This window comes from Palaemon carinicauda, chromosome 7, assembly GCF_036898095.1.
Source record: "Palaemon carinicauda isolate YSFRI2023 chromosome 7, ASM3689809v2, whole genome shotgun sequence".
NCBI lineage: Eukaryota > Metazoa > Arthropoda > Malacostraca > Decapoda > Palaemonidae > Palaemon > Palaemon carinicauda.
Window position 1 is genome coordinate 154,827,358 of NC_090731.1, and position 24,568 is coordinate 154,851,925.

Genomic DNA, 24,568 nt, shown 5'->3' on the forward strand with positions numbered 1-24,568 from the left:
AGAGAGAGAGAGAGAGAGATCATTTAAAAATGAAGTTTCCATTTGTATCAAAATGCTCCCGAAGATGTCCTGGGCAAGCCTCTGCCAGACATTTATTTAATTTCTTCAGTTCACAACCCATACCCAATTCCCCCGTATGAAACGTACCTCCAAGGACAGCTTCTTGAACATTGGTGCCGTTGCCTGGGCAATAAGTCCTCCTGTAGCGGTAGATCCAGTGAAAGATACTAGGGGCACGTCTGGGTGGGTGACGAGTGCTTCTCCGGAAGTCTTGCCTTCTCCGTAAACAATGTTGACGACACCAGCCGGGAAATCTGTAGACAATGTGTTTATTATTTTTTTTCCACCGATAAGGAAGGGACAAAGATTTTAGTGAGAACACCGTCTATCCATTTTTCATTGATCTGTACATCAGTCTTGATTTGTGGAGGTTAATTGAGACATTACATTTTCTAAATCTTGGTAAGAAAGGGAAAACGTCTAACGACATTTTACGATTAGGTCAATAATTGAATTAGACATTTTGACCCTTGTAGTGATATTATTATTATTATTATTATTATGATTATTATTATTACTACTTGCTAAGCTACAACCCTTGTAAAAGCAGAATGCTCTACGCCCGAGGGCTCCAACAAGGAAAATAGCCCAGTGAGGAAAGGAAACAAGGAAAAATAGAATAGTAACATTAAAATAAATATATCTTCCCAAGTTTTTATACACCTACATATTCAATTAAACTATGACATTTTAACCTAGTAATGTCGTAAGAAATTCTGCTGTTTTTTTTTTTAAGATATGAAAACACAAAAGTCCAAGTCCCCGTTTTACCATGTGTTGATAAAATACAATCATTGTTATTGTTTTTAAATATATGAATAATTATATTTATTCATACAAAGTGCTTTCTACATAAAATTCCATTTCCTAATAATTATATAAATGCAAGTAAATTTAAATTTTATGTTCCAGGATCTTTTCAATGTGCGATGAAAAGATAAAAGCGAAATTAAGCATTCCACAGAAGCAAGGTCTATAAATTAAGGCCTTGTACAGAAGTATCCAGTAAAGACGAAGACTTACTTGTATCCTGGAGGACTTTACAGAACATATGGGCAGTAACCGAAGTGAGTTCTGAAGGCTTAGCAACAACAGTATTGCCACAAATGAGGGCTGGGGCAAGTTTGAAAGTCAGGAGGTAGAGGGGAAGATTCCACGGACTGATAAGCCCTGCCACGCCCACGGGTTCCCTGGTGGTGTAATTCACCACCCCGGCCTCAGGCTGTACGCTCGATCTAGAAGGAGACTCTCATATGGTTTCAAATAATAATAATAAGAATAGGGAATATGGGGAAAGGAAGAGTACCCCTGGATACAATCCAGTTTATAGCTCAAAGGCAGGTACTCGGGATGGGAAAGATTAAGGAAATAGGGAGAAAGAGAAGTACAAGAGAAGAATAAAAGAGGGGCAGACCCTCTTGCGATATTAGGTAATTGGTATTATTATTTCCGTAATTCTTGGCTAGAAGGAGAACAATGACGTCAAAGGTGCATGTTATATGTATAATTCACCTTTTTCAAACTGGTGGTTATAATGTAGAGAAAGTTTAGAATTATGCAAAAGAATCTTTGTTTGGTCTAAATTCGTTGCAAAAATATCACATTCATAAAAAATCAATATTAAAATGTCAGCCCGGGAACTTCTTGCACAGATCAGAAATTTCAAATGCGACGGCACGTTAAATTTAGGCCTATAATTCCCCTTTTCAACCCGGTTACAATGTAGAGAAAGTTAAAAATTATGCACGTTAAATTTAGGCCTATAATTCACCTTTTCAGCCCGGTTATAATGTAGAGAAAGTTAAAAAATAGGCAATAGGAATCACTGTTTGGTCTAAATTCGTTGCAAACATATCACATTTATGAAAAAAAAAATAATATTAAAATGTCAGCCCGGAAACTTCTTATACAGATGAAAAATTTCAAATGCGGTGGCACGTTGAATGTAGGCCTATAATTCACCTTTTTAAAATGGTTATAATGTGGATAAAGTTTAAAATTATGTAAGAAGGATCACTGTTTGCACTAAATTCGTTGCAAAAGTATCTCATTCATAAAGAAAAAAAAAATATTAAAATGTCAGCCCAGCAACTTCTTACAGATCAGAAATTTCAGATGTGGTAGCCCAAACAAATGAAATCCCTTGAACACAATTGTAATTCTAGTTTAACCAAGACTCACGTATTGAGATGGTGAGGAACTGCATGCGCGAAGTGCCTAAGGTTTAGAACAGCCCTTGGAATGTCCATCGTCTTAGCTAGCCACACTGGCTTCCCTTGATCACGGGACTCGGCGATTGCAAATTCCTCCAGTCGGGACTCCAGGAGGTCGGCCACTTTCAACAAGTGCTTGGCCCGTTGCTGGTACGATAACTTGGACCATCTGCAGAAGAAAATGATATCAATCATTAGAGGTAATATATATATATATATATATATATATATATATATATATATATATATATATATATATATATATATATATATATATATACAAATAAGAGAGAATCCAAAAATCAATCCAAAAATTAATCCAAAACCTTTTTCTACTTACCTTTAATATTCATACGTTTCACTTGAATAGCAAAATTAAACAAAATATCAATATTATTCCATTAAAATGGGGACAGTTTTGTTATTGTAGCACCAAAAAAAAAAAATAGGGACAAATGGGAAAAAGCGGAATAATACTCACAAAAGTAAATTAAAAGCAGGACATTTTGATAAATGGAAAAAGTGGCACATACTTTGAAAAAGCGGGACTCTGGTCACATTATCCAAAGATATTCTGGCTTACCAGAGGAAACTGAAGACTTTATTGTCTTCTAAGCGCTTCGATAATGAGGATTTGACAATTAACAAGTAATGTGTGGTGTGAAATGCTGAATGCCTTGGAATGTATACGATAAAATTACTGGGAATGTCCTAGAGGCTGTAGAGAGTATGGTTTCCCTGGAGTGTAGGACTAGAAAAGAAGCCCTTAAAGTAAATGTTAAAAAAAAGGGTAAAGTAATGCAGCTTAGGCCTATCAAAGAAGCTTCTTAGCGCCTCCCCCCCCCAACTTTCTTTTAGCTTTCCCTTTTACCTTCGTTCCCTATTCAATTCATTTTACTGCACACTCCCTGGTTTCACCTTGGTGGAGATAGATATTCAGCACTCCCCGGCTACAGTGGTGGGTCATTTGGGCCTGATTATATGAATAAGATCATTAATATTTCAACGAAGGAAAATTTGGGAAACCGAAAATTAGTATAATTGGGAGCTTCAAAGTCTCTCTCTCTCTCTCTCTCTCTCTCTCTCTCTCTCTCTCTCTCTCTCTCTCATATATATATATATATATATATATATATATATATATATATATATATATATATATATATATATATATATATATATATATATATATATATATAAATATATATGTGTGTGTGTGTGTGTGTGTGTGTGTGTGTGCGCGCGCGCTACCACTGCGCTTGCTTGTCTGTTGTTCATTTGGTGGAGTCGTTCACTTTTCATTTGCTTACAAAAAATCAAATTTAGAATAAAAAATGTATGATAACATATCAGTCTTCTTATAAAGAATTTCCACTGCATCTTTTAAAACAATATTGATGACATCAAAGTAATGAATTATACCTTTAAAAAATATGAAATAATGATAATTACTACGGGATTGCAGATTGGCAAAGTCAGGTTCCTGACGTTCGTCTTTTGTTTGGGACAATGATTCTGAAGTACTAAACAATGTTGCCAGATATGGAGAATTTTTCCCAGATTTGGGGAATTTTGGGTTCATGATGGGGAAATTAGGAATTTAGGTTGAAATTTGGGGAATTTTAGTTTTGATAACAAATTATTTAGGGAATCTGGGGGAATTTCCTCACCATCCGTAGGAATTACCGAAAAAGACGACTTCTGATATATATAAAGATGAAAGTGACTGAGTAGAGCTTGATGAGCTGCATCTAGATTGCCATAAAAATGAAAGTAATGCATAAATACATATACGATATATTGTTTGTGAACTGACTAATAAATTAAACCCAGTGACACCTAGTTAGACCCACTGATCAGTGAACTTTGAGTGTTGTCTAACATCATTTCACAATTTTAATTTTGAAATGAGAAGCTAACTTAAAAAACCCACCTAACCTATGCTAAAAGCCGTGTCCTTACCCGGGGGGCGGACCCCCCCCCCCCCCTTACACAACATTAACATTAACTACATAGTTAAATACTGAAATCCATGTGTACTTACATAATCATTATTCGTAATAACAGTATGTAGGCCACATACTATATCAGAGACAAAATTCCGTAGGCCACACTCAAAAGGTAGGCCACATACTATAACGGCACCTATCATTTTTATATTAGAATATTTTTATGGTAGATATCAAAACCAAAATATTTTATGAGTTTGAGTATTCTTTCTTTCTTAAATGTTTCGAAAGAGTTTTGTTCCGTTAATTGAATCAGTCATTTAGTTAAAATTCATTGGATTTATTAACTGAGCTAAAACTAAATTAATTGAGCTGAACGTCCTACATGCATCAATTCACTATAGTAAAATCAAGATTCAAGTTTGTAAAATAAAAGTATTTAGGTTATTGTTTTCTTGTATTAGATATGTTTTCATAGTATTTTTTATTTTATCTCAAAATTTATTACCTAATAATTTAGTATATTTTCATGGAGTGTTGCTGAAAAAAAATGTTATAAGCCATGGTTAGTCACCATATGTGATATAAATTGAAGCTAAGGGAAGGGCATCCTTATAAAGTCAATCTTAATTGTAATTCCACATCCTGTGCAATGGACTTCCTTTAATATACGTCTCCTTTCAGTAAAATTCTTCTACAAGATTTCTAAAACATTAAATGACGCATATAAAACTGTTGAAGGGGTAAGTAATGCACCTTTTTAAGTGTATTGTTATTGTACATAATCGAAATTTATAGCCTCCAGCTTATTTGTAAGTGTTCTTTCTATGTTAATAAGGTATATAATTTCCCTTACCCATTGATTATACGAACTATTGGGAAATGGAGAATTTTGTAAGGTTTAGGGGAAATTTTGACAGATTTTCGGGGAATTCTAGGCAAAGCAATCTGGCAACACTGGACTCACAGTGGCCTGACTGGCCTGTTGTTTAGTGTTGTTGAAGTCGTGACTGTCGTGGTGGCAAAAATTACTGTTACAGCAACTTTCCAGTATTTAAACTAAACCTTTTAGGTACTTTAATATTATTGGTGTATAGTTTTATTGTTACTTTACGATAAGCTTAGTGTTATATGACGATAAAGTAGAAAATCATGGGTAAATGTGTAGGAGAGCTCCGCGGAAGATCTTGAAGAATTTAAACCTACAATTCACTATTATATCATATAGAACGCTTATATAATAGTCAATATATGAGCAGCTTCTATTTAACGAAGATATTCGTGTGTATAGTTATGTTTCACTTGGATTTTTTCTAAGTGTTTGTTTTTGTTTACTGTGTGATGTCTTGGCTAAAATGAGCTGTTTCACCGCCTTACTGCGTATGGCAGACTAGTTCTCAATGCTATTCTAACCAATAACAGGTGTTTTCTTGACGTCACACTGTTTGAAAACCAATCATGGCGGTTTTTACAAATCTAGCCAATGCTGACACTTATTACTTCACTTATCCCTGCTATTTTTCCACCAGTTACCACAGTTTACGTGAAGTTCCGCGGAGGAATATTTTTGCACGTCTCGGATCTCCCTTCAAACTGAAAAGCTCATTTTGCCGTGAAGTATGGAGCAATTAGCAGGACCTTCATCCCGTTCCGACTGTGTCACTTGTGACAATTGCTTTATTTCTTATGGGGATTTTTGTGTACATTATTCATGGAAAGTTGATTTGCTAATTGCATTTGCTCAACGTCATGGTTTGATTTTGGCAGAGAAAAAGTGCCCTAATTGTGAAAATGTGTGCCGTATAGATTACAACAAATTAGCATTCCGGTGTGATCGTAGTGTGGTTGCTCGTGTGTCTTAGGTTCGGTGGTGCCCTGAAAATTACTGTGGCCTTAAGGGGGGGGGGGGGTCGCAGGGGGGGCGGAGGGCCCCCCCCCCCCCCGGTAGGCCTAGGTAGGGGTACAGGGCCCCATAGGCTAGGTTAGGTGGGTGTCTTAGGTTCGGTGGTGCCCTGAAAATTACTGTGGCCTTAAGGGGGGGGTCGCAGGGGGGGCGGAGCCCCCCCGGTAGGCCTAGGTAGGGGTACATGGCCCCCAGGGTAGGGTAGGTAGTTGTATTAGGTTCGGTAGTGCCCCGAAAAATCACTTTTCTCCTCCTCCCCCCACCCAAAAACCCCGCTTCCCACTGGGGTCCCCCATAATTGTAGTAGTAGGTTTATGCTTACATTTTCTGTGTAAGAGTTAGGTGGTTGTAGGAGGATTATCTCACAGTTTCAAGGTAACTTTAGCTCTAATTTACTGTTTTCTTTCGTTTTCTACTTTTAGAAACTTTTAAATCGAGCGCGGAGGTCTCCTACACAATTACCAAATCATGATATTGGTTTCCAGGTAGCCTAGGTTTTGTGTACATAGCGTTTAGGTTTTGTTGTATATATATTTTTTCTTTAAATACGTGGCTAGATTGGTGATTACATGTGAGCAGCCAATGCGGAATTATTTATTATACCAATGCTTTTGTACCAGGTTGTGTTTTTATTCATATAGCATATAGCCTTAAGCTAATTCTGAGTTACATAGTCAATGAAGTTGCCTATTATGTTGAAATGCACAACACTGTCTCCATTCTTTTTTCATTATCTAATACCAAATATAATATTCCATACTACTTATTTTTACCGGGAAATTACAATTTATGTTGGTAGCCATAAATACTAAATATTAACCCTAACATCGACTAAATTTATGAAGACATTCAAACCCTATTGACACTTCTAAAATAATAATTTTGGTAATTGTATCTTCTATTGCAAACTAACAGTTTCACTTTATGATAATTTGTTATAATTTCCCTTATCCCTAGAATTCGTCACCATTTGCAATTATCGCGTAAATGACTAATCAGTATCATCTTTATTGTCATGATTTTTTTTAGCCAATTAACTACCTTCATTTCAGAAGCAACGTTATCACTTAAGACATTGTATGCCTCAAAATTCTTATTTCATGAGGGAAGGAAACGGAGGAGTCAAACCTAACCTAACTTAGAACGTGATGTCCGTCCGCACCTTCTGACTCGTATGCATGTACAGCTTAGAGCCATGGCATAGAAAATAGTACAGTTTAGTATCTTGATGAGCATGGTGATGTTCGATAAATAAATACATAATAAGGTATTGATACAAATACTCTGCATATGCCAGCCTTCTTGAACCACTCCTTGGCGTTTATTCCCCAAGCATCCAATGTTTAGAGTGTGGGTATCACGGTTCTCAGGAGGACACAAACTCTACTGAGTAATTCCGTGTCGGGTAGTTGTACCCTTGCAAATGTGGTATTATTATAGTAAAACATGTGGCAAACTTTAATAATAAAAAACTTGGGATATGTATAGAAGTACTCCTGTTTTTTTTCGAAAATGACCTTTCATTCCCTCTCATATAACTAGTTCATAATATATACTCTAATATATCCTATGGTAATGGGGGACACCCAGTGGAAACCTGTGGTTTTGGGTAAGGAAAATTTACTGGCGAATCAATAAAAAAAGGGAAAAATTCAGGTAAATGTGTAGGAGAGCTCCGCGGAAGATCTTGAAGAATTTAAACACCTACAATTCACTATTATATCATATAGAACGCTTATATAATAGTCAATATATGAGCAGCTTCTATTTAACGAAGATATTCGTGTGTATAGTTATGTTTCACTTGGATTTTTTCTAAGTGTTTGTTTTTGTTTACTGTGTGATGTCTTGGCTAAAATGAGCTGTTTCACCACCTTACTGCGTATGGCAGACTAGTTCTCAATGCTATTCTAACCAATAACAGGTGTTTTCTTGACGTCACACTGTTTGAAAACCAATCATGGCGGTTTTTACAAATCTAGCCAATGCTGACACTTATTACTTCACTTATCCCTGCTATTTTTCCACCAGTTACCACAGTTTACGTGAAGTTCCGCGGAGGAATATTTTTGCACGTCTCGGATCTCCCTTCAAACTGAAAAGCTCATTTTGCCGTGAAGTATGGAGCAATTAGCAGGACCTTCATCCCGTTCCGACTGTGTCACTTGTGACAATTGCTTTATTTCTTATGGGGATTTTTGTGTACATTATTTAGGGAAAGTTGATTTGCTAATTGCATTTGCTCAACGTCATGGTTTGATTTTGGCAGAGAAAAAGTGCCCTAATTGTGAAAATTTGTGCCGTATAGATTACAACAAATTAGCATTCCGGTGTGATCGTAGTGTGGTTACTCGTGGGAAAAGGAAGAGGAGGTGCAATTTTTTCGTGTCTTGTTTCAAAGGTACATGGTTTGGAGACGCAAAGTTAGATATTGAGACTAATTTGAAGTTTGTGTTTTTTTTTTTCAAAAGGCGTTTTCATTTGAATTTGTTTCGTTTGAACTGAAACTCAATGTGGCCTTAAGGGGGGGTCGCAGGGGGGGCGGAGGCCCCCCCCCCCCGGTAGGCCTAGGTAGGGGTACAGGGCCCCATAGGCTAGGTTAGGTGGGTGTCTTAGGTTCGGTGGTGCCCTGAAAATTACTGTGGCCTTAAGGGGGGGTCGCAGGGGGGGCGGAGGCCCCCCCCTCCCCCCCGGTAGGCCTAGGTAGGGGTACATGGCCCTCAGGGTAGGGTAGGTAGTTGTATTAGGTTTGGTAGTGCCCCGAAAAATCACTTTTCTCTTCCTCCCCCCACCCAAAAACCCCGCTTCCCACTGGGGTCCCCCATAATTGTAGTAGTAGGTTTATGCTTACATTTTCTGTGTAAGAGTTAGGTGGTTGTAGGAGGATTATCTCACAGTTTCAAGGTAACTGTAGCTCTAATTTACTGTTTTCTTTCGTTTTCTACTTTTAGAAACTTTTAAATCGAGCGCGGAGGTCTCCTACACAATTACCAAAATTCACCTTTTCTTTATATGTTATTCTATGAGACGCATAATAAATCCACGAAAAAATTGCAGAAAATATGGGGATCCTCGGTAAAACTTAAGAAGCATAAAATGCTGTATAAAAATATAGTTTTTATATGAGAGATTGCACGAAAATTAAATGAGGTTAAGTTTTTGCCTCAAATTTTTCCCAAGTTGGGAGAGATTATTTCCTTTACGGTAGTGTTTACTGTTGATGAACCCTTTATCTCACTTTCTTACGCTAACACAAGTAGTTCCAATTACAGTTTATTGGGCGAGTGCTGTGACGTCATTATGACAAAATGGTTTCATAACAAATTAGGAACGACTTTAGTCAAAAACAAAGTTTTACTAGGATTTCGGTGGCCAAATAAAGTTACCTTAACGTCCACTGAAAACTTTGAATAATTGAAGGAAATCCGGCAATTCGGTTTGTTGTAGGGATGGCAAAGGCAATGGCTGGCCCTCTGGCATTAATTTTGACAGAAACCCAGTTCCTACGGATTGTGTGCAGTTCAATGTTGGTTATGAAAAATTTTGTTATTGTTGTAGTGGTGGAATTGAACTAGTGGTTGAATATGCTCAAATACATAATTTAATTCTTAAGGAAAAGTGTTGCGAATGCTGTGAGGCTATTTGTAGGATCAACTAAACAGGAACGCCTGTAGTGACGAAAGGACGAGAGGGAAGTACAATCTATTTTGAAATTTGGTATTATTATAGAAATACACGGGTCAAACTTTACTAATACAATGCTTTTGTAAAGATTGCCAAGACAAAACAGGGTGACAATCATAAGGTAAGGAATTATTTGTAATTTACTTTTTCATAATGTAAGGATTTATTTGTGAAATACTTTTAGTTTGTGACCTGGGAAGTGGGTCCCGGGGGCTTGACCCCCAGCTAGGCGTTGTGACCTGGGAAGGGGGCTCCTAGGGGTTGTGATCTGGGAACTACTAGTTTAGGTTGGGTGGGTTTGTTAAGTTCTGTACCCATTTACAAATTCATTGTTAAATAATCACGTTCTGTGACCTGGGAAGGGGGATTCGGGGGCTTCCCCCCTACCTAGGGTGTTGTGACCTGGGAAGGGGGATCTGGGGGCTTCCCCCCTAACTAGGGTGTTGTGACCTGGGAAGGGTGATCCGGGGTCTTCCCCCCTACCTAGGGTGTTGTGACCTGGGAAAGGGGATCCGGGGACTTCCCCCCTACCTAGGGTGTTGTGACCTGGGAAGGGGGATCCGAGGGCTTCCCCCCTACCTAGGGTGTTGTGACCTGGGAAAGGGGATCCGGGGACTTCCCCCCTACCTAGGGTGTTGTGACCTGGGAAGGGGGATCCAGGGACTTGCCCCTACCTAGGGTGTTGTGACCTGGGAAGGGGGATCCGGGGACTTTCCCCTACCTAGGGTGTTGTGACCTGGCAAGGGGGATCCGGGGGCTTCCCCCCTGCCCAGGGTGTTGTGACCTGGGAAGGGGAATCCGGGGGCTTCCCCCCTGCATAGGGTGTTGTGACCTGGGAAGGGGGATCCAGGGGCTTCCCCCCTACCTAGGGTGACCTGGGAAGGGGGATCTGGGGGCTTCCCCCCTACCTAGGGTGTTGTGACCTGGGAAGGGGGATCCGGGGGCTTTCCCCCTACCTAGAGTGTTGGTACCTGGGAAGGGGGATCCGGGGTCTTCCCCCCCTACCTAGGGTGTTGTGACCTGGGAAGGGGGATCCGGGGACTTCCCCCTACCTAGGGTGTTGTGACCTGGGAAGGGGGATCTGGGGGCTTCCCCCCTAACTAGGGTGTTGTGACCTGGTAAGGGTGATCCGGGGGCTTCCCCCCTACCTAGGGTGTTGTGACCTGGGAAGGGGGATCCGGGGGCTTCCCCCTACCTAGGGTGTTGTGACCTGGGAAAGGGGATCCGGGGACTTCCCCCCTACCTAGGGTGTTGTGACCTGGGAAGGGGGATCTGGGGGCTTCCCCTCTACCTAGGGTGTTGTGACCTGGGAAAGGGGATCTGGGGGCTTCCCCCTACCTAGGGTGTTGTGACCTGGGAAGGGGGATCCGGGGCCTTCCCCCCTACCCAGGGTGTTGTGACCTGGGAAGGGGGATCCGGGGACTTCCCCCTACCTAGGGTGTTGTGACCTGGGAAGGGGGATCCGGGGGCTTTCCCCTACCTAGGGTGACCTGGGAAGGGGGATCCGGGGCTTCCCCCCTACCTAGGGTGTTGTGACCTGGGAAGGGGGATCCGGGGGCTTTCGGGGGCTTCCCCCCTACCTAGGGTATTGTGACCTGGGAAGGGGGATCCGGGGGCTTCCCCCCACCTAGGGTGTTGTGACCTGGGAAGGGGGATCCGGGGCTTCCCCCCTACCTAGGGTGTTGTGACCTGGGAAGGGGGATCCGGGGGCTTCCCCCCTACCTAGGGTGTTGTGACCTGGGAAGGGGAATCCGGGGACTTTCCCCCTACCTAGGATGTTGTGACCTGGGAAGGGGGATCCGGGGCTTCCCCCTACCTAGGGTGTTGTGACCTGGGAAGGGGGATCCGGGGGCTTCCCCCCTACCTAGGGTGTTGTGACCTGGGAAGGGGGATCCGGGGGCTTCCCCCCTACCTAGGGTGTTGTGACCTGGGAAGGGGGATCCGGGGGCTTCCCCCCTAACTAGTGTGTTGTGACCTGGGAAGGGGGATCCGGGGGCTTCCCCCCTACTTAGGGTGACCTGGGAAGGGGGATTCGGGGCTTCCCCCTTACCTAGGGTGTTGTGACCTGGGAAGGGGGATCCGGGGGCTTCCCCCCTAACTAGGGTGTTGTGACTTGGGAAGGGGGGATCTGGGGGCTTCCCTCCTACGTAGGGTGACCTGGGAAGGGGGATTCGGGGGCTTCCCCCCTACCTAGGGTGTTGTGACCTGGGAAGGGGGATCCGGGGGCTTCCCCCCTAACTAGGGTGTTGTGACCTGGGAAGGGTGATCCGGGGTCTTCCCCCCCTACCTAGGTGGTTGTGACCTGGAAACTACTAGGTTAGGTTAGGTGGGTTTATGTTCTGTACCCTTTTATAAGTCCCAAAAGTGTTAAATAATCATGTTTTGTCCTTTTTTTGCACACCCAAAATCCCAGGTTCCCACCTGTGTCCATCAGGAAGGAGGGGGATCCATAACAGTAGACCGATCATTTGCAGTGGAAATAAAGGTCAAATTTGTTTAAAACACCATTTACAGTAGTAAAAAAAAGTTTTTCTCTTAGAAATGTTGTCCCTTGTTTATCTATAAGTTTACTGCAACCCGAATTAAGCGTCCCATAAGTCAGAGTAAATAAGTTACTCTGGTAAAATGTATTTCTAATACACTAATAGGCAGAAGCATATCATGGTCACAAAGGTGAGAAACAATGCCGTTGACCAAAGGAACGATGAAGCTGCGTTTACGGATCTCTCCGATGCCATCAAACAACCACACTTGCTGTGAAATATGGTCTCTTCCATATTTGCATTTTATATGCCTGTCTTATGAATCTCGACCTGAATGCCAGGACCTCCGATTGGAACTTAATTCTCAAACCAATTGTCTGTTACCTCGGAGCAAAAAGATCATCGATCCTCCAAAGACTTTAAAGAAATACCAAGATAATCAACTACTGAACAGTCTGCTGGGCTCAGTTGTGACAGAGAAAGCTATTCTCAAAGAACAAATTTTGATAAGGCTAAACTTTTTTTCCATAAATGTTCCCTTATAATTAACTGAGTAAGACCACAGGTGATGTTTCTTGGTCTACAGCACACAAATTTTAGATTGGCATCGCCTAACATGCTGATCGGCCCTCAATAAAGAAAAGCTCCCACAGTTGGGTACTTCTCACAGTTAAACAGAACGTTAATGCTATGCAACAGTTTATTGCAAATCACTTCTTTCCTGAAATAATAGTGGAGTATTGATGCTCACAGGCAGGACACAGATACATCTTACAAGAACTAGAGCGACAAGAGAACTGTTGGAAAAGATGTAATAGGGGAAACTTTTGAAATGTAGGTAATTGACCCAAAGCAGTCGCTTGAAAATGACTAAAAGCAAAGGAGTAATAAAGAAGTTGCAAATTGTTTATTGAATTTATAGAAGGGGCATATTGGTCATTTATACTTGATCGCTCATGGCTGACCAATTGTACTTTTAAGAGAAAATGGGAAATCAGTAGTAATTTTTTAAGTGGAAACTTTAATTGCAATGAAACATACAATCAAGAAAGTGATTTGGAAAAGTGTCGGGAGGTTACGAATACATTTGATCTTATATTCAGGTGGTGTTAGTTAATATTTACCCTATAACCCTACCCCTACATTTAATAATTTTGGGTGATCACAGTTGGAAACTGTGTTTTATTGGGCTTAGGGTTTTAGAAGCAAATGGAATAGATATATCTTAACCTAACGTTACCCAACTTCAGTTCATTAACCTTACCTGTTCCAACGTTTGATACTGGGATATCCTACTCTGATCTAATTTGATGTAAGTACTGTACTTTAAGATAAAAATATGTACTGTATGCATCCTATCCTCACCCTTCCTAGCCTCACCTTGGTAGTACTATGAGAAACTTCTTGTAGTTTGATTTCTCGTCAACGAGAATTCATTATCAGAAATGGCTAAAGGGGAATGTTTACGGTGTCTTTTTACAAGTGGAATATGATGTGCTGGTGAAAAAGTTATATAAAGGCAAATTAAGATAGGAAGAATTGCATTGTATTCTTTTTTAGAACATTGTTGTTATGAAAGTGTTCCAAAACTTCTTGGACATTGTTTTGCAGGTGCTAGTGATTCATAGCTAGCATGAGAAGTTGTGCTAGCTTTATTGTTTTCTGTTACCCCATAAGTACTGTATATAGGCTACCCTATATACAATCCTTCTACTTTTAATAGGGGTATGACTTCCCTTTGACTTTAGCTGCCAAGGACTACAAATGTACTTCTAGGCATCCTAATCTGGCTGTTTTAATCTTTGGGTTTTTCTTTTGGATTAAATAAATGGTCTTGCAGAACAGGTCTGTTTGAGGGATATAGATTGAAGAACCCAATGATATGTAGTGTTTCCTGATAACTGTAATTGCATTCCTAGTCGTTGTCCAACATACTTGTTCCTGTCAGGTGGCATGTCTATTGCTGTTCTATCCCGTGTGTGTGTGTGTGTGTGGCTGTATGATGACGATGACAATAACGTGAACCTAAGGAAGTTGGTTTTCCTTGGAAGAAGAGTTTCTCCTTCGCTGAGTGTAAACGGTAGGAGCGCCAGTCCTGTACCTTCAGCCTGCACAACTCAAGATGATGACCTTTAAGGTCACCTTCTTCCCTGCCTCATCTCCATTGAACTTTGGAAGAATAAGTAGAAGACATCATCGAAGAAGTTTAGGGAGTCTGACCGATAGGTGTTTTTCCTCCTGTGGAAGTGACAGTGCTGTACCAAGAATGCACTATAGGTTGGGATGGAGGGACTCAGACCTTCTTTTCTCTCTCTCTCTCTCTCTCTCTCTCTCTCTTTCTTTGGGGAGAGGGAGTAGGCACATACTGAGAATTATCTCTTAACAAGAAGAAACATCGATACTCGCTGCTCACGATTGTGTCGGTCTGAAGCTAGTCCTCATGAGAATCCATGAGCACAGGAAATCAAACTGAATTGGGAATCTCCACTTATCATGAGTCCAAGCGTATGCACTCCAGGCATGCAGACTCATTTGGAACATATACTTTCCACGCCCACCTAAGATTTACACACACTCGCTCTTCATATGGTCTTTTACCCTACTGCTTCTCACATACTGGTATATGTGTACAAGGAATTGACACGCAAGCTCATAAAGATTCGTGTGCATGATATCCACGTTTCTTGTTTTACACTCGCAAACTGTATGTCCAGTCTTTCACCCTACTGCCTTTCACATATTTGCTTGCAAGGATTCGATGTATGCACACATCAGGATTCCACACGCAACAGAATTCCATGTGCATGGTCTCTGACCGTACTGTATTTCACAGTTGGAGTCCTAGGGAATAACCATACTGATTTTCTAACTAGGGTAGTAGCTTAGCTAGTAATGATAATAATAGTAATACTGTTTTTGACCGTAAAGCCTTTCACGCATATGGTATCATTTTACCTAAAAACCGATAAATCGGTTGGAACTTTTGACCGGGGAAACGTCTGTCTATATCCGAACATAACTTGACAACAAAACGTTTACCCGATTGAGCGGTTTAAAGAATTGATATAAAAATTTTAACCGGGTGTCGCCGGTCGCTTGCTTTTGACATTACCCATAGTCATAAAACAAAAAAATTCTGGGTAACGTACCTACAACTATAACGTTAAATATTAAAATAGCATACACGCCAACCTTTGATCACAGCACTGGCAGCATTTTTGCTTGTTTCCCGGTCGCGCTTGCCAGCGCTGTGATCAAAGGTTGGCGTGTATGCTATTTTATTATTTAACGTTATAGTTGTAGGTACGTTACCCAGAATTTTTTTGTTTTATGACTATGGGTAATGTCAAAAGCAAGCGACCGGCGACACACGGTTAAAATTTTTATATCAATTCTTTAAACCGCTCAATCGGGTAAACGTTTTGTTGTCAAGTTATGTTCGGATATAGACAGACGTTTCCCCGGTCAAAAGTTCCAACCGATTTATCGGTTTTTGGGTAAAATATCACTTTTTTTACGCAAGCGTATTGATTAACTAGTTTATAGTCATATCTTCAAAATGTGAGGTCAAACATGTCTATAACTTATTATTCAGAAGCTGAGAAATAAACGTTGAAAGTTCGCTTAAAGATGTCAGTTTGATGTCTTTTGAAACTTAAGTACGTGACTACAGCCTTCGTGATTACCGCAAAACATTCCCACATAGCCTAATACACAATTTAAAACATAATCTACAAAACCTGAGGTCGAACAGCTATCTAGCTCATTCAGAAGCTAAGATTATAGAGTTGAAACTTTGCTAAAAAACGTCTATCCATGACTCTATATCGAACACCTGAAAGTTGACGTCATTTTTGCTATTTTTTTGCATATTTCTGACGTCATATTTCACGAACCTTATAAGATAGGGACTTGAAACTTTTAGGATCGTCTAGTTAAATTGAATAGAACTAAATCCTAGAGTTTCAAGCTTATACTATGTCCGGAAAGCACTTTTCTGAAAACCCGGTTTGTTCCGTAACCGGAATACAAACCACGCTATTTACAATAGGGTTACCTTTTAGCGTAGCTGAAATGGCGAGCCATTAGAATTTAACGAGGGTGTATTACCCCCGCGCTAGTTAGCGGGGGGGTAGGTGAGTGGTAGCTAGCTACCCCTCCTCCCCCTCACACACAGGTGAACACCCACTTTCACTTTTGGCTCGGACTGTGACAGACGTCTCTGTCTTGGTCCTCTCTTGGCAGCCATTGTTTGTTTGTTTTGTCTATACTTAATTGCTTACTTTTCATTTACTCAATATATATGTAAACATGTTTTCATGTTTGTATATATATTTGAGTATAGAAATAAGTAAGTTTCCTTTTCAGATTTGTGTGTGTAGTGTACGATATCTATGTGGAGGCCTCGGCAGTTAGGCCACCACGGCGTAATTTTATGGGTGGCGATCGAGTTTGACTTATGTCTTTCTCTCTCTCTCTCTTGAGGTCGTTCACCCTTTTACTACGTGTTACTACGCCGCTTTCTTTCCGTGTGGGGGGTTGCTACGCCGTACGTTTGTCTCAATTAGTTATGAATCTAATTGTAGTTGTTTTTTGTTTTTCAGCTTGTAGAACGATTCCTTTCGGGGTTTTCGTTCTTTCTTTAGTGTTCATTCGTTTTTAAATTACATAATTACATAGTTACATAATTATAATTGTTATAATTCTGTTTTGGTTACAGCTCTCCTTCCGCGAGTGTAATTCTTGTTCCTTTCCCTCGGGATTCCTCTTCGGAGCCTTCCCGGGGGAATGAATGTGTACTAATATTATTTGTTTTATTTTTTTTTTTTTTTACAGTTACCGATCTAGTTCGTTTCTGTAATATAGCAACGGTGTGAGCTGTCTGGTTGAGTCCTGGGGATTCGGCTGTTGCTGCCTCCCCCCTTGTTTTTTCGTCAGGGGCGTGTCTCCTTCTACTGGTAGTACTCCCGTGACGACGGTCAGCTCTCCAGTTCATTTTAGAACTCTCAGGAAGCTTGCCTCCTTGGGCGGGTAACTTTCCTTCCGAGGGAAGTTTTTCCTGTCCAGGCTTGAGTTTTTCTCCTTTTGGGGAGTTCTTCTCTTGCCTTTTTTTCGTGCGACTATGCTCTTGGTGCTGAGCGGTCGCACCTGCAGTTTCGCTCAAGGGGCTGGGCAACTGCAGGAGCTCCTCTTCGGAGGATTGCTCCTTTTAGGTCACTGGTTGACCAGTCTCTTCCACGAAGTGTTTCTCTTTCGTTCGCGAGAGAGTACACTCATAGAGACTCCTCTTCGGAGGTTTCTTCTGTTGCTGTTGCTGTTGGCCTCCCTCGCCGTAAGGCCCACCGTCCGCCTCGTCGTAAGGGCCTCTCATCTCCCTATAAGGGTGCTTGAGGCGCCTTTTTGGATCTCCGTTTGCAGCCTACAACTCCTTTTTCTCGATCTTCCGCCTTGGTGCAGATGGACAGCAGTCTGATCTCGTCTTCCGACGGGCAACGGTCTTCCCGACGGACAACGGTCTTCCCGACGGACAGCGGTCTTCCAACGGACATCAATCTCCCGGCGGACAACGATCTCTTCAGGGCAATGGGTTGCCCCCACGGGGGTTCTTCCCTTGCGTGTCTGGGTTTCCCTGCACGCCCTTCTGCTGTGTTCTCTCCTGCTCCTGCTCAGTGTGAGCACACAGGCGCTCTTCTGCTCATCAGCGCTCTCCTGTTCGTCAGCGCTTTCAAGATGATCATCCCTGCGGTTCCTGTTGGTTCCTGTTACGCGCCCTGTGCGCCCACGTTCGCCCTCGCGATCTAGAACTTCGGTTCAGGTCGGGGTCAAGGACTCTTCTTCTTTGCGCAGGCTTCCACGCGTAGCCTTCTGCTCGTCAGCGATCATCGGCTCGCCAGCGATCATCAGCTCGCCAGCGATCATCGGCTCGCCAGCGATCATCGGCTCGCCAGCGATCATCGGCTCGCCAGCGATCATCGGCTCGCCAGCGATCATCGGCTCGCCAGCGATCATCGGCTCGCCAGCGATCATCAGCTCACCAGCGATCTCCGGATCGCCCACGTGTGTTACAGCCGGCACGCCAACGTTCTCCAACACTTCTGAAGGAACATGGTTCGCCAGCTACTGGCTCACCTGCGCATGCTGATCGCCAACGCGCGACCCTCAACTGCGGATGCTGATCGCCATCGCGCGACCCTCAACTGCGGATGCTGATCGCCATCGCGCGACCCTCACCTGCGGATGCTGATCGCCATCGCGCGACCCTCACCTGCGGATGCTGATCGCCATCGCGCGACCCTCGCCTGCGGATGCTGATCGCCATCGCGCGACCGCACACCTGCGGATGCTGATCGCCATCGCGCGACCGCACACCTGCGGATGCTGATCGCCATCGCGCGACCGCACACCTGCGGATGCTGATCGCCATCGCGCGACCGCACACCTGCGGATGCTGATCGCCATCGCGCGACCGCACACCTGCGGATGCTGATCGCCATCGCGCGACCGCACACCTGCGGATGCTGATCGCCATCGCGCGACCGCACACCTGCGGATGCTGATCGCCATCGCGCGACCGCACACCTGCGGATGCTGATCGCCATCGCGCGACCGCACACCTGCGGATGCTGATCGCCATCGCGCGACCGCACACCTGCGGATGCTGATCGCCATCGCGCGACCGCACACCTGCGGATGCTGATCGCCATCGCGCGACCGCACACCTGCGGATGCTGATCGCCATCGCGCGACCGCACACCTGCGGATGCTGTTCGCCATCGCGCGACCGCACACCTGCGGATGCTGTTCGCCATCGTGCGACCGCCGACCTGCGCATGCTGATCGCCATCGCGCGACCCTGGTATGCTGATCGCCATCGCGCGACCCTGCGCATACTGATCGCCATCGCGCGACCCTGCGCATACTGATCGCCATCGCGCGACCCAGCGCATACTGATCACCATCGCGCGACCCTGCGCATACTGATCACCGCTCGCGATCGCTCACCTTCGCATACAGCTCGCCAACGCACGATCGCTCACCTGCGCATACTGCTCGACCATTGCGTCGGCATAACACAACGCGCCATCGCCAACCTGCGCGTTAGCGCTCACCAGCTCACCACCGATCGCTTGTTGATCCATATCGCCAGCGGTCCTCCTCGCCCACGCGGCAGCGCGTTTCCTCGCCATCGCGCTAACGCTTGCGTTCGCCGCCTCATCCACCTGCCCACCTTCACGACCGCTCGCCCGTGCAACCGCGCGACCGCTCGCCCGTGCAACCGCGCGACCGCTCGCCCGTGCAACCGCGCGACCGCTCGCCCGTGCAACCGCGCGACCGCTCGCCCGTGCAACCGCGCGACCGCTCGCCCGTGCAACCGCGCGACAGCTCGCCCGCGCGACCGCTCGCCCGCGCGACCGCTCGCCCGCGCGACCGCTCGCCCGCGCGACCGCTCGCCCGCGCGACCGCTCGCCCGCGCGACCGCTCGCCCGCGCGACCGCTCGCCCGCGCGACCGCTCGCCCGTGCAACCGCGCGACCGCTCGCCCGTGCAACCGCGCGACCGCTCGCCCGTGCAACCGCGCGACCGCTCGCCCGTGCAACCGCACGACCACTCGCCCGCACGCCCACGTGCCTGCACGTCTACGCTCATGCTCTCCAATGTTCGCCCACGCTGGAACCAACGGTTTTTCCATCGCGCGGACGGATGGTGTTCCGTCGCGCGAACCTACAGTGTTTCTTTGCACAAAAGTCGGCTTATTTCTTGCAGTATCCATTGCTCGTCTATGGGTTATCGCTCGCCGACCACCAGGAATTTCCGTCGCGCGAGCTCCAGGGCAATTGCGACCACGATTCCCAATGGGGTTTTCGCAGCATGACCAGCCTGGCGAGTTCTTCTGGAGCGTATTTCCAGAACACGGCCTCACCCCGTAAACACAGAGCATGGCACTTGCAAGAATAGGAGAAACTTAAGGGAGATCTGAGCAACACTCCTCTATTCCTGAACCTGGGTTAGCCCCTCCCCGTCATTCCCTGGAAGGATTTTTGGCGGGGGGCTTTCCGTTCGAGATTTCTCCATCGGACAAGGGGTGACTGCTTACCTCTTCCTCTGGGAGCTTACCAGGTTCTTTCCCTCCTCGGTTACGGCCTGAGGTTTGGTTCAAGGAAGCTACAGGAAGATCAAGGGTACTTTCCTCCTCTCGAGCTCAGGCACCTTGGCCTTTTGTCGTTAAGTATCTAACTTGCGGACAAGCTCAATGTTGTACCATCTGGACGCGCTGACTGAGGGCTTCCTTCGGGTGTCTCATCTGTGGAGGTCGACGACCTCAGACACCCTTCCATCCTTGAGAAGAGTTTGTTTGTGCCCAAGGACAGAGACTTAGACAGCGGCTGTGCGGAGTAAATCGACTTCCGGTTTCACTCCTCCAAGGCGCTTTCTTCCAGACTCTGCAGGGCTCCAGCGCCCTTTTCTTTCAACCACGTCGGCCTAAGTTATCGGCTACGACAACTGGGACAAGGTGTCCAATTGCAGTTTCCTCCTGTCAAAAACAGATGGCACGGGAGACTCCCCCGGGGGGGCATAGTCCTAAAAGGAGTTCACGAACTCTAGGATTGCAGGTTTTTCGCTGGGAGGATGCTTAAGGTTACTCATCCGAATGACAGCTTCCCGATGCCCATTCCCGCGCCTGCCGTCTCTGTCAGCGAATTCAGTGTCTCTGAACCTCTATGCCATAGCGTCAGCAGAGTTGCCCGGTTGGGCAGAATGATCCATACCTTAGGTGAAGGTCTTCCTTAGGATCATCGACGGCTTCACCCTCGGCCCCCTCAGTCGATCCTTTCTTGTAAGGAAGGATCTGAGAGGGGATGTCCATAGTCGACCTCTCAGCCCTGATCAAGTTTGTCGAACAAACTTCGGCCAGCGTAGACCAGCAGAATCGATCAGACTGGTAACGAGGCGACAGGACTCCTTAACCCTGGATCGGAAGGACGGGTACTTTCAGTTTCCATTCCATCCATCTTCCAGGGTGCTCGTTGGATTCAGCCTAGACTGCAAGTATTCCTGCTTATGATGCAGTGTGGCTATCCCGCCGTGGCATAGCAGGTTTGTTTCCCCAGAGAACTCTCCCTGCCTTCCTCTTGGCCGCTCAGGTGCAGGCTTCCTCCTCCTCTGCTGTTTGGAGGGCTGGTCAACTCCGGTAGGCTCGGGTTTCGACCTTCTTCAGCGCCGGGACAAGCTTCCGGATGCTTACCATGAGTGTGGGCTCATGATATTTTGCTTGGAGCCTTCTCTTCCTCTGCCTCAACATCTGGAGTATCTGGCCATGATATTGAGTCAACGGCCTTACCACGTTGGAAACCCCGCGAGGTTAAGCAACGTCGGTACTTGGATGGGTGACCACCTGGGGACGCCAGATTCTGTTACCACATCCTCCCAGCCTTCCTTTCGGTTGACTGTGGCAAGACTGAGGAGAGTCGCAGTACCTGTTCTCAGTCAAGCAGAGCTTTCAGCCCTACCTTGGAACGTTTCCTAGTTCTCCTTTCCTCTTTGACCCGTCTATAGTCCGAACGGTCGCCTCAGGATAAGTTCCATGTGGGGCGATCCAAGTTCCGGTGGCTTCAGGCAATGTTTAACCGGACTCCCTGGCCTTATGGGACCAGCGGAACTATTAGACCTGCAATGGGTGTTGACCTATGGAGCCTCTTGATGGTAGTGGATATTCTCGTCCTTTCCCCACATTCTTGATGCGGTTCTCGGACTCGTCAAAGGAAAGGGGGGGGGGGCATGTTCCGGTCCAGGCCTATGGTCAAGACCTGAAGGATACCTCTCCATCATTCAGGCAGGCTTAGGGGCCTTAGTCTGGCCCCTCTTCAGATCCTACAGCTCCTGCCGAGTCGCCCCGTTGCGCGTCGACTTCATTCTAACCAGCAGGGGACGCATTTTCACACCTTCACATATTGCAGTAGAGATACCGGGATGATTGAGATTCTCTCAATATCACCATCGGCTCTCTCATTCTAGGCAGGGGAATGTTTCTCTCAGACTATCCGAGCAGAGCCTCGTAGAGAGAGTGTACCTGGGGGTCTTTGACCTTGGGTAACCAGCAAGTGCTGGTCTGGGGGACCTGATCGCGACAGCTTGGAACCTCAAGCTTCCGCTATTCTTCCCCCCAGTCTCAGACCCCGAGACTCTGGCAAGATGCATTCCGGTGATGGTGGGACAATTTCGACCAGGTTGTCTGTCAACCTTTCAATGGGAGAGCTCCACTGGGACTATGCGCAGACCGGTTTCTGGACCCTCTGCTTCCCCTGACGGAACTCCCGGGAGAGCTTCTCCCACGGCGCAGACTACTCAATCAACCACACTGCGACATCTCTCCCGAACCGGGGCGTCGCTTCGGCTTCATGCCTGGAGACACTACGCTTCCTCCTCAAGAAGACAACCCGGTACAGTCGCGTCATCCGCGATAGTCATCCACAGGGGTCTCCCAGGCAAAGTGAAGAGTAAGGTGGTTGGTGCCGTGGGAGATATACCTCTTCCCTTGAGGCCTCTTCTCCAGCAATAACGGTCTTATTGCCTTTCGGCGGGAGGAAACTCCTTTCCGCTCTCGGCAATGAAGCCTGTCGCTCAGCCTTTCCCTGACCTTCAGGCTTAAAGGAATAACTTTTTCCTGCCCGCTGGATCTATCCTCGCTCATGCGAAGCTACGATCGTCCCTGCCCTAGTCGGAGGAAGACCTCCAACTTGGAGCATGGCTCGGACTTTTAGTCCTTTAAGAGATCTTCTCAAGACCCTTTTACGACAGGCCTCGGATTGTATTCCGCCTTGGGTCTTCTGCTCACTCTGGCCACGGCCAGTGTGTAAGCAATCTTCTTGGTCTCTTACTACTCCCCCCTTTCTAAGGAAGAGGGGAAGGCAACATTCAGGCTCGCTCCTGAGTTGTTGGCTAGACTCAGAATCTGAGGGTCCCGGCCCTTCGGTCCGATTCATTCAAGATTTCGAGTCTCCATTCTGTGTCTGATGTCCCAAGACCTTCTCTTTCTTGCCAGTAAGGAATCAAGAGGTTAGCGCTGGGAACAGCTGCAGTTTGTCCTCAGTTGCAGCCGATTTGGGAGCACAAGGAGGACATGGGGGGAGAGTCACCAGTATACCTTTTCAGCCCGGACTCAAGGACATTCATCTCGACCTGTCTCCAGACCCTCCCCCGTCACGTCGCCCTACAGCACGATGTTGGATACATCGCAACGTCCTTCGCCTTCGAGTAATACTACTCTGTGACGCAGGTGCTACAAGCTGGAGTCTGGAAGCGTCTAATGACCTTCGCAGCCCGCTTCCTGCAGGGCGTAACCCACAGGAGTCTCGATACGTTTTCTATCGCTCTGTGGTGGCTACACAACAGCTGGTCTAACCTCAGGCTCCTTTTTGGACAGGTAGCAGAAGGTTGAGGGCATTGTTATCAGGTTTTAGTCTGCATGAACGAAAGAAGTATGTCTGGCCCTTACTTCTTTCTTCATCATCCCCTCTACAGGGAAGCAGCATCCTGGTCTCTGCATAGCTGACCTCGAACCTCTGCAGGTAAACCATGCTTCCTTGTGTTCCGAGTATTAAGTCAATACTGTTGCGTCCCCCATACCCTGACGAGGTGGTATTGGGAACGTCCTAATCCAGAGTTCCTTCTGGAACTCCAGGTCAACTGCCTAGGACGGGTCACACTTCTTCCTTCACACACAAGCTTACGTAGGCCACATGGTTCCTTGCGGAGCAAGGAACTTGTGAGGTGCAGGGACTCCTTTTCTCGAGTGCGACTCACTCGGATTCTGAGTCCCCGGGTAAAGCCAAAGCCAGTATGGCTGGGGACTTTCCACCCTTCCTAAGGGGTAAGTCACCCTATTGTAAATAGCGTGGTTTGTATTCCGGTTACGGAACAAATGACAAATTCGAAGATAATTTGTATTTTTCCTAACCATACAAACCTTAGCTATTTACACATATTTGCCCGCCAGCCCTGTCCCCCAAGACAAGTCCTACCTCTAAGTGAAAGTGAGGGTTCACCTGTGTGTGAGGGGGAGGAGGGGTAGCTAGCTACCACTCCCCTACCCCCCCCCCCGCGCTAATACACCCTCGTTAAATTCTAATGGCTCGCCATTTCAGCTACGCTAAAAGGTAACCCTATTGTAAATAGCTAAGGTTTGTATGGTTAGGAAAAATACAAATTATCTTCGAATTTGTCATATTTCTGGTTTACGTAATCATATATAACAGCACTGGCAGCATTTTTGCTTGTT

At 45.6% G+C, this 24,568-nt stretch overlaps 2 protein-coding genes across 3 annotated transcripts in view; one reads left to right on the forward strand and one right to left on the reverse strand.

Annotated features, from left to right (window-relative positions):
* Positions 1-24,568, forward strand: part of LOC137644084 (uncharacterized) — a 217,923-nt gene that overhangs the window by 145,874 nt on the left and 47,481 nt on the right. Inside the window, exon 1 of one of the 2 annotated variants that reach the window (XM_068377029.1) lies at positions 5,205-5,294. The exons of the other annotated variant lie outside the window; for it this stretch is intronic. The gene's annotated coding sequence lies outside the window, so the exon portion shown is untranslated. Of the gene's footprint in view, positions 1-5,204; positions 5,295-24,568 lie in introns of those variants that run through there. 2 annotated transcript variants of the gene reach the window in all.
* LOC137644081 (2-aminomuconic semialdehyde dehydrogenase-like) overlaps positions 1-24,568 on the reverse strand; it is a 54,399-nt gene that overhangs the window by 7,149 nt on the left and 22,682 nt on the right. Inside the window, exons 3-5 of the mRNA XM_068377018.1 lie at positions 2,242-2,442; positions 1,084-1,295; positions 148-314 (exon numbers count right to left, since the gene is read on the reverse strand). Coding sequence (XP_068233119.1) covers positions 148-314; positions 1,084-1,295; positions 2,242-2,442 — 580 coding nt within the window. The remainder of the gene's footprint in view (positions 1-147; positions 315-1,083; positions 1,296-2,241; positions 2,443-24,568) is intronic.